The sequence below is a fragment of the Pygoscelis adeliae genome, unplaced genomic scaffold (genome assembly GCF_000699105.1).
Source record: "Pygoscelis adeliae isolate BGI_AS28 unplaced genomic scaffold, ASM69910v1 Scaffold179, whole genome shotgun sequence".
NCBI lineage: Eukaryota > Metazoa > Chordata > Aves > Sphenisciformes > Spheniscidae > Pygoscelis > Pygoscelis adeliae.
This window is the reverse complement of record NW_008825612.1, coordinates 2,400,846-2,411,783: the sequence shown is the minus strand read 5'-3', so window position 1 is coordinate 2,411,783 and position 10,938 is coordinate 2,400,846. Positions and strand designations below refer to the sequence as shown.

At 36.8% G+C, this 10,938-nt stretch overlaps 1 protein-coding gene across 1 annotated transcript in view; it reads right to left on the bottom strand.

Moving 5' to 3' along the window:
- Nucleotides 1–7,562, bottom strand: part of LOC103924266 (chromosome unknown open reading frame, human C14orf39) — a 30,524-nt gene extending 22,962 nt beyond the window's left edge. The window contains exons 1-3 of the mRNA XM_009332757.1: nucleotides 7,514–7,562; nucleotides 7,097–7,153; nucleotides 3,881–4,007 (exon numbers count right to left, since the gene is read on the bottom strand). Of these exons, the coding sequence (XP_009331032.1) occupies nucleotides 3,881–4,007; nucleotides 7,097–7,153; nucleotides 7,514–7,562 (233 nt within the window). The remainder of the gene's footprint in view (nucleotides 1–3,880; nucleotides 4,008–7,096; nucleotides 7,154–7,513) is intronic.
- Between the last annotated feature and the right edge of the window lie 3,376 nt (nucleotides 7,563–10,938).

Below are 10,938 nucleotides of genomic sequence, written 5' to 3'. Positions count from 1 at the left end.
AAAGAGCAGAAAAATGACTTAAGTCTGCTGAGCTAAATAGGTATATGTGCTACTGACAAACACTGCACTCGTTCCGAGAGAATAATCTCTGTAATGACAGGTTATCAACAGGCAACTTCTGAGATGCTGGGAGCTGAGATTCAGCTCATGAATGGTGGCTGAATCATCAGAACAGGCTGGGCTAGAGTAGGACAGAGATCCTATTTCTGATGGAAAAAAATCACATTCTCCCTCCAAGGGAACCTTCTACAGAAAAAATTAGTATACCCTCTATAAATTCAGCTTTTGTCCAGAATACAAGCCACCCTAAGGCAACACAAACACCTACAATGAAGTTTGTCTGAGTGGAACTATCTGTCCTAGGAGATGTACACACAAAACTCAACTTTAGGAACACATACATAGAGTCTATTTCTTCAATGTTTAGCTTTGATAGAAGAAGGAAAAATCCATAAGGACTGAAGAGACCGAGTGAATCTGGAACAGCAGAGATACAGTTACATTTAAAGAGTTACATCAACAAGGAGGAGGGGAGAAATGGCAATACAGAACAAGGTTGCAATTGAACAAATCAAATAATTTTTTACTGGACAGGTGAGAGCAACTGAGGACGTATGGTTCACTTTGACTGCATATTCATGAGTAGGGTAAGTAAAGGGCATTTTTTGGATGTGAGTATGCCCTATGGTTCAAAACTGGTGCAATCACACAAAGCATGAATGTGCATTTGGACAATCGCTCCAAAGGTGGAATAAAATAGAGGCTTCAGTAACAGCTAACTTAATGCAATTTCCATCAAGGAAATAAATAAAGAACAAAGACCTGACAATTAATTTGCTGAACTGAAATCCAATAACCTTGAACAAAAAATAATGTGCTCCAGGTGGTGAGACAACACAACATATAGTCAACATTTGTAACGGCACTAAAGTTTGTCAACAAATAAGCTGAATGAGAAATTGCAGCATCCATTCAGGAAATTTAGCACTATTGGCACAAACTGTTTGACACCACCGGTGATTAAAAATATAATTACAATGTGCTACTTCACCATATCTTCTGCAAATTCAGCAGAAAGCTGGATTTTTAAAGGATCAGATTTTTTAAAAGGTAGAAACCAACAGTACTTATATAAACATGTACTGGCACACAAGCACTGTGATCTGCTTCTAAAACTCCATGCCTTTCATTGGAGAAAAAAAAAGCAATTAAAAAGTCATAGAGCTTTTATTAATCAAAGTACAAACCATGTTGTGCATTACATTTTGTGTTCACGTCTATACTGCAGACATGCAAAAAAACACATAGTACAAGAATGCTGTTTGTAACAGAACAAGGTATACAGGATTCAAGCAGCTCATCTGCTAGTTTGTTAAATGCATCACTGTTTCACAGAGGTTCTTGGTAGCTATCACATTTATTTGTCCTTCCTTTCATCAGCTAGGGTACAAAAAAATCTTTATCCACACTCATCAGAAAGCAAAAATATCCTGTAGTTTAGCTAGTGGGACAAGACAACAGTTTATTTTCCAAATTAGCAACAGTCTGAGTTCATCTAGCTTTTTTTTTTTATTATTTCCGTGAAATCTCACCATCCTTGAACCCAAATTTAGAAAATAGAAGAGAAACAACAAAATTGGAATAGGTTCCATCAGCAGTATTTCACCACTTCTTATTGTTCTGGTATCAACATTTCTGGTTTGAATCATTCAAGAAACTAAATATTGGAAAAATGTCATCACTTGTCTAAAAAGATGTATTTCATTTTGGTCATTTTGTGCCTTCAGTTCTTTGTTACATAGGCCAATATGGATTTCTTTAGAAAACACTGTAGTATCCTGATACACCTGTCTCATATATCCTATTTTCTGTCGACTTGTTGAATATAAGAATCCCATATTTTGTTCAAAGTCTTCAAACATACTTCAATATACAAGGTCTAGTAAATCCAGACAAAAAGTTGCTTCTTAGAGAGCTCTGTTGAGCGTTACTGGCCGTTAGTCAGCTATGAGGGTGATTGTGACTCCAAAACAGTATTTGAATTTACAAAATCAACATTAAAGTCATGTCCAGTAGATATGGAGTGTCAACTGGAATAAATTTTAGAAGTTTAAGACCATTCTACTACATAAGTGCTCTGACTGTCTGATCTTATAGCTAGGGCTTGTTTATCACAGTTTTCAGTATGTTGTTAAATGACATTTTCAATAATTTAAGACACAAAGTCTCTACTCTTCTGCAAGCATTGTCCTTCTATGAATACATGTATTCATTAATGAGTCACTTTTCATTTTCAGTCTCTTTACACTAATGCCATTAATTATTCTTTGTAGGACCTGAGCCAAAACCCATTGAATTCAATGATTAAAATTTAGATCAGATCCCTAGTTCTACCCTTAATTTTTTATTTCTTTATTTGCATCACTTAACACTTTGTGATTTGCAAACAGATCTGCAACTTCAAAAGATATCAAAGGAAGTAATCTGAATGGTTTCAGAAACTTACAAAAGTGTTCATTTTATACTACATTGGAGGCAAGAATATAATGTAAAGGAAAACGGGAATTTTCTTGTCGAGGTCAAATCTTTTCCTAACTCTGTTTATGATAAAGCTACAAATCTGTATGGCATGGCAATTGATTCAAACAGCTAGCCACTATACCCACTTCATTCACTAGTGATTCCATTCTTTCTTCTGTTTTCAGATAGTTCAAAATAAACCTAGAAAAGACCCTGATGCTATCTTTACTTCCCTTTTTATTCTTAGAAACACCCACATTCTCCATTCACATCCTAAAAAAAAAAATTTCAAATATGTTATAGACATTTTTATTCAAGTACTTATCTTTAGGTATAGAATTGCAAGAAAACAGAACGGATAGAACTTGCTAACAAATCATCACTTCAACTGCCAAGGAACTAGACAGATTGTGGAGAGATGAACACTGCGATGAAAAGACAGGATTATATCATCTGGGCCAAACTCTCTGTATTGTCAAATACAGATTTGCCTTTTTAGCTGTCCTTGCAAACACCTGAGATTTTCATTTTTAAAAATTAGACGTTCCATGTCAGTAAGAAAAAAAAGCCAAATTCTTGCTTGAGACACTTCTAATTACTAAGACTCAAAAGTGATCTGCATTTAAATCTTGCACTAATAATCTCATGGAAAAATTTATATGAAGAAAACTGAACCGCAGCTCATTGCATTCATCAAAACAGTGTACCTAGAACAATTTTGCAGTCTGCAGTAAAAATTATACCAAAATCTGCTAGTAGAAGTACACATATATCTGTATGTAGAGGCAGTTATGAGACATCTTAGGAGACAATATGTATAGAACAAAAAGTAATGTGAAACATGTTGTGAAGGAAGAATAGAAAGATGCTTCAACTTCAGGAAGCCCAACTCAGGATTAAACAAAGAACATCGTAATGGAGCCTTATTGTCACTGATAGTTATTAACTTTTTTTTAGTTTAAAGAAACCCAACTTTTTTGAACAGTATTCTTAATAATGTTCAAATTTGACAGAACTCAGATGCATCCAAATATGGAAAAAATATGTTTCTATTACCTTACTACTTGAACACTTCGGCATGCTGCAAAGACAGTACCTGTGATCTCTGAAAACTGTTGATTCTAATAAAAAACTAAAACAAACTTAAATGCAGTCTGTTTTTCAATAATTTACTTTTTCAAGGGATGGATGATACTGCAATTTTTGTACCTGATGATTTGCAGCTTGAAAAAAATAGAATACTGAAGTTTTCTTTAACATCACTCCTGTCTGAACACACACATACATATTTTTACACTACTTCCTCACTGACTTTCTTAACGCCATCTATAACTCAAAGTTCAGGCTATATTATACTTACGCATTACAGCTCTCCTTACTACTCGCATTTTGCTTGTGCAAATCAGCAATTGCATCATTGCTGTTACTTATATTTTCCTGCAACCTAGCGATTTCGTTCTTTTTTTCTGTTATTTTTGCAGTATACACTGAAATTAAAAATAAATATAAAAAAGTAAGCATATGTATTTTCAACATATCCATGAAATAAAAAGTTTACATTCAAAATGATTCAAAATTTCTTCCAAAATACTTAATCCTGATAGTGCCAGATGAGTGGGCAGCCTGCAATTAAGCAAAGCAACAACAAAGTGAGTAAAAAACTTAAGGAGTTTCAGCTGCGTGGTGAGTACCTTAATTATCATCTAATATTGTGAGCTTGACTTTGGAAGAAAAAAATGAGTTGTGCTGTTTGTGCACCCCAGCCTATATAAAACTGAAGTAACTATTAGTGGTAGAAATCAAAGCACTCAACGGTTAGAGCTGACCCTTCTTTTTTTTTGCCGCCCGCAGCATCTGCAGATACTAGAAGTAGTATACAGGGAAACCAGAGTGTAAACCACTTTGCCCTCGGTAATGCTGGCAACTGGGGAAACTGACTGGAGCACAAAAGTTGCTTGAGATAAAAGGTCTCTTTCAAACATTTGTTTTCTTTTACAGAAGTCCAGAAACACAAATGTTTTGAATGGGAAAGGTGACTACAAGAAGGGGAAAATAAAAACATCGCTAAGGGCATATAAGCAAAATATTACTAGAAACAGAAACAGAAACAGAGAAAATAAAAAGGGAATTTACGCAAGGTGGGAATGTGTAATGTATGACAAATTAATATAGGAGGTTGATTATGAAAAACAAGCATTATAACAACAAATCCTCAAGTACTACGATATTTGCGGAGATTCTTAAGGCAGACTCTTAATTCCGCCTTTCTAACAGCAGACAGCTGGCAATATTTTCTGAATGAGTGGTTAGTAGAGAATCCATATCATTGAGCATGATCAGTGTTCTCTTTCACAAGTAAAAGCTGTGAGAGCTATCGTGCACGCTTACATTACAATGCAATGAGCACAACCAGGTGCATTTTTTTTCTCTGTGCTGTTTATTTCTTATTTTTCATGCAGATTTTCAGATTTATTAGTGCCAAATCATCCTTTGCCGTCACTGCTGCCCTGATGCACTATATGCCAAAGTTGGTGGCCCTAAACAGAAGTCAATCACAGACATCCTGCCCTCCTCATCTGCTTAACCGGGAAGGGCATCTTACTTAGGCGAGAGGTGTCTTGAGTTGTTTGAATTACTGCTCTAGAACTTCAGGTCATCCTGAAGATTGGGTGTGGTTTTGCAGTACTTGCTATATATTCACTTTGAATGCCTGCTCATTTATACCAGAAAAAAAACACTTCTCAGAGAGAAACATCAGTCAGTGAAAAGTGAAAGATTCTCAATGTATTTTAGTATCTTGAGTTATCCTGAGTATCTTCAGTATCTTAATATTTTCAGTATCTTCAGTCAGCAACTTGCCTTCACTTAGCATGAAGCATAACTACTGGACAACTGACAAATGTGTCATTTCTGTAAAAAAAACAGGTGTATTTGGAAGTATCCTGCAGATGACATTTTGAGATTTACCAAGACATAACGTAACTGTATTAACAAAATACCTATTACATAAGCAAAGCCATACACTTAACATTTCATTTAGTATTTTCTATAGATGAGCACTTCTGTGACAAGTGTGAGTTGCTCTACTCACCCTTTGCATTCGCAAGGACCTTGTGGGTGAGATCCATCTCACCCAACTTTACAATGCAAGCATCTACTTCAGAACTAGACACCCATGGCTCCAGCCACACTCAGCAGAGGCAATGGACATTTTTTAAAGCTTACTTTATCTAACCTACTTTAAACTCTTTCGTCAGGATGAGACAAATCACACCATAAAAGTGCCTACTTCCCTCCACTGCTTATAAAGGGACTCTAGCCGAAAAGCCTGATGAATCTCACACTAAAAGTCCAAGGCTGAATGCTACAACTGTTCCTCTGCCAAGTAATACTCACACAGAGACAAAATTAAATTAGTTGAACTATTTCTGGGTAAGTTTTTGAAGGTTTTAACCCAAATTTTTAAAAGTCTGAGTGTTGGTTGTGAGTTCACACATATTTAGATATCTCTGAACTGAACACGCAAATAGCTATGCCATGTTACTACACAGCGTTTGGATTTTCCCTAAAAGCATGCTCATTTATGGTAAGCTTGCATAAACGTTAAGAAAAGGTTCAATTATGTGACTGAAGAGTTAAAACAGACAACATTCTAGGTGTACCAGATTTAGTGTTACAGACGTTTTAATGTTTAAGATGCTTCAATTTAATATTGATAATCTTCTTAATGAATAAGTACTTGCTTTGACGTATCAGTCAAGATTATCGGAAATGTCGCCATCAAGGGGAACACCAGTCAGACCAGAACTCTCTCTTGTTCTTTTTTCTGAAGATTATGAGTTTCAATTTCTACCTATGAAGCACCAGCGATGAGCACAGATGTCATTAGATTGTCTAAAGAATGGTTTCTCTACCACAACCATTCTCGTGAGCGAGTGATACCACATAGTAGCATGGTAAAAAAAAATCAGTCCAGACCTAAGTCCATAATACTATGCTGTCTGTTAGTCCCGGGAAAAAATAATTTGATGTGGAGCAAGACTTTCTCATTGGGTTTACTGTTTTGAATTTCAAATAAACTCATCAGCTGCTTGATTGCAGAAAAGAAGAACCAGGCTTGAGGAGGTAGTAGCAACTGAGAGAACTTTCATTATTATAAGAAAACAGAAAGAGAGAAGAAGCAGTGAGGCAGAGGTCCAAATCTGGAAAGAACAAAAAACATGAAGAAAGAAAGGGAGGCAAGTAGCAGATGTATTGAGCAAGCACAGCTGAATCAAAGAACTGCCAGTGACTGTGAGGAGCTACAGAGTAAGAGCAGGAAATGGCGCAGCATGAAACTGGCTGTCCATGAGACAGCTGAACAGCATTAGCTGAAAGTGGCAAGCAAAAGCAAAGTCTGCTAGGGAGAATGAGCAAGTATTGATGGCAAACGATGAGGTAGGGTGAGAGCAGGACACGGGACAGCTTTCATTATTCGGCTTGCTTCCGCCCCTGAAACACAGACCATGTACCAGGACTAATGAAACAAAAGCAGTGTGTTCAATGTCTAATAAAATGATAATTTATCACTACTCACAATTTATCTGTTGATTCACATGCTCCTTAGCATAAGAAGTTTGTTCTAGCTGGAAAACTAAGAAGAAAATAAACAACTTCTCATATAAGATATACTTATGTGTGTATATATATGTATATATACACATATACATATATGAGTTGAGCTGTCAAACAAATGGATGCTGTGCAGCATTAATTGCACAAACACTGATTAACAAAGATTTTAACAAAATATCTAAATAACAATTTTACTAGTAAATAGCTGTTAATACCCCTCTCCATAACCTCACAGCTAACAAAACATTATGTAGGCAAACATAAAACCTTAATATTATAAATTTCTTTGAAGTTAATATAACAGTTTAAAGCAGAAAACATCACTATATGTACTGCATTAGTAGTTATTAATTAAAAAATATATTATATAATGACCTACCAAACTCGAGCAGAAGTTTGTCTAAGTTGTTCAAAAGCCTGTCACTCATTGTGTAAACTACAAAAGAAAAATGCAATTCAAGGATTTACACAGTTAAAAGCTTTATTGATACAATAAACAAGTCAAAATTGCAAGACAATACCGTGCATTTTAAGATAAAAGGGAGAAAAAAAGCTTTAACTGCATTTGAATTAATATCTAAACCACTTTAATGGAATCAAATTTCTCACTGATAGTGGTAATGGACGCATTGAAAGTCTAAATCACAGTTAGGAAAAAAGGAGGTGTATGATTTAGGTAAAGCTTTGTTCCTGGAGCAGTTCTATCTTTGAGAGGCTTAACGTTCTCAGAGGGCATGAAGAATGCAAGAAAAGATGCCTGTGTACAAAATGTGTAGCCTCTACTCCAGCTGGTTTACTAAGCCTGTCGACTGCAATGCTGGTAATGGAAAAGCTACTTATCCATCCTGTATACTCCTCCTGTAGTAATTTTAAAGTACATTTAAATCAGAAAGTATATGCGTAAGTGTGATTAAAGACCGAACTCACATGCAACGGGAAGCAGATTATTACAAATCCATTCTTCTGTTTGCATAGTGGTGTTATGTGCAGAAATTCAGTTATGGGTTTTTAAACAGTTTGGGAGTCATGTAGTCTTCTAAAAATGATGCAATCACCATTTTATCAGAATGTACTGAATACAGCTAGTTAGCTCTGATATACTTAACATTAAGCAAAGTTATCTGGTACTTAACTGTCCCACAATGGCTTCCCCATGCCCTTAGTACTGTGTAAAAAGTAAAGCCACAACAAATTGGTGATGAGAACCTAATCTGGGATAAAGTGGAATAGAAAACAACTGCAGAATTTAACTAAAATGGCATTAAGGCTATATACTGTAGCACTGAGACAGTGGAAACGGGAAGGGGTGGGGGGAGCATTTGAAATGCTGGATGTTTGACAGAAATTAATTTGCCTAATAGTTAAGTGAGAATCAGAACACCTAATCCAAGTGACTGGATTAGTACAGGCTGTGATAAAAACTCTGACAAAGAGATAACAGTTTTACCAAATGTATTTAAAAGCTTGGAACCCTAGTTCCTAGTGCCTGGAAACACTTAAGATAGCAAACAAAACATTTTCTGAAAATACTAAGTAAAATACTAAGAAACACTACCTCAAGCCACAGGTCAATACAGAATATTTTTGCCTTTACACGACATGAAAGAAAATCCTAAGCAATTCCTTTGGATGCAAAAATTAGTTTGGAGCATATATTAAAAATCTGCTATCTAGAAACAGTCTAACCGTGTTTGTTAGTTGTTTCCCTGACAGTTCCCATAAAAACTGCAAGACACTGGGGCGTTCACACAAGGTACACAGATGAATGCAAAATAAAAAAACACAAACATTACTTCAAACAGCAAAAATTTCTATTCATTGGTTTATAAATCACAACACAAAGTTCACCAATAGAGCAGACTGTACAGCTGCATATTATTAAGATACATACCATTCTATCATCTAGTCGCTAAGACAGTTACAATTAATTTTATCTTTTGAATGTTTTTGTAGAAGAGAGAAACAGAACTAAAGTGACAGGTTTTTTTCTGTAATTTTACAATACAATTTATGTAAAGGGTGAAGTTGCAGAAATTGACAGCGCTTCTGAAAGCATGCATATGTATAATACCTGCTATTCTGGATACTGTTAAAATGACGTAACATAACTGTAAATGACAAATGCTATTCTGTGTTGTGAATTAAGAGAATACATGTGTCACTAGTAGAAAGGGCTGAGAGATTCAATTGCACTGGTAATCTATAGGATGCTTGTAGTTTTTAAGAACAGTAATTAACACCAGCCTGAAACAAAAGACATCTAAATATTGGACAGTTGATGACTTCCAGGATGTGACTGTAGTAAAGACTGATTCTTGTTCCTACTGGAGAAAAGTAGCATTGAACCATTAGCCAACTCTGGATGACAAATTCAGAGGATGTTCTCATATGGGGCTGTTATTTTTGTTAAAGAGAAATATGTAATACACAGCAATGGGTAAAACAGCTTCAAACTGCATATATTGTTTCTAATGGTGCTATTCAGAACGCTGCCAGAAGAAAAATATTACTATGCATCTTGCATTTTTGTACCACATTGATGTAATTATATGCAATTCAATTGTGGCAGTAAAGTTTCACGTATTACAAGATCGTATTGCGTGCAGACATCACAAACAAACTGCCTGATGGAGTCTCTAGCCGTTATCATAACACTAACATTAATGCCACTTCTCAGAGCAGAGTTACAGCAATAGCTTCATATCCCATCTACCAACGGCCATTTCTAGGTTCTTCATTAAAAGGTGAAAAATACCCATAATCTATGAGGTAAATTTCTTCCTTAAAATCAAACACTCGATTCTACCCATTGTCAGCTGTGCAAGAGTATTAATTTCTGTTGGCTTTATATAAGTATTTTTCATTCCAGCAGGGCTCTTTTGAGAGCAAGCTGTATTTCTCCTGTGCTATTCATTACTGTTTAAGGCTCTATTAAGTGACTGGTTATTTGATTCTTCTTGAAATTTAATAGCGTTCACATTTCTAGGCTAACTTTTTATCTCTGTTAAAAAAAACTGTGCCTCTCATCGTGCTGTTTATCTTCCTCTGCCCCTCTTCTGCAACACTGTTTTAGGAACCCTGTGAGGAGACTTGAACCCTGCATTCGAGGCGACGACGTGCCATCTTTTTCAAAACCCGCTGCTGTTTTCAGTGTTTCTAACAACATCGAAGCCCGTTCCTGACCGGTGACAATTCTAGTTATTACATCTGAGTTAACATAATTGTAGGGCTCTTCAATTATGAAGTCCCTGTTTCTAACACTTATGTTTCAAAGAGCATTGCCACCATGCATTATGTACTGTGCCTTCAATACTCATTACCGATGTGTCTGTCATGTCGCCCCAGTCAAACATTGTCACATTTTACTTAGTCGGGCACATACCAAACAAAAGGATATTGCTGCAGATTATTCCCTAAACTCCTGGAATTTAAAAGTTAAACCGATTTTTGTCAAAGTGGTAGGGGAAAAAAAAACATCCTGTGGGATACCACAGGGCCTGCGGATAAGTGCCACAAAATGGCGGCGGAAGAGAAGGGGAGCGGGTCCGCCCCTGCGGAGAGCAGTGACGGGGCCGGGGCGGCCAGGGGGCCTCTCTTCATTTTGGGCGGCCACCAACGCTCAGAAAGTGACCAGGACGTGCTGGCTCTGCACCGTCTGAAGCGCTGCCAGAAGGAGAAGGGCAAGGAGCGCCATGACAGCCGTCCAGGGCCTCACCCAGGGCCGCCAGTCAGAGGGGGCCGGAGCATAGCCGCCGCCCCGCTCCGTCAGCTTCGTCCCCGCCGTCCCCGAGGGCAACATGGGCG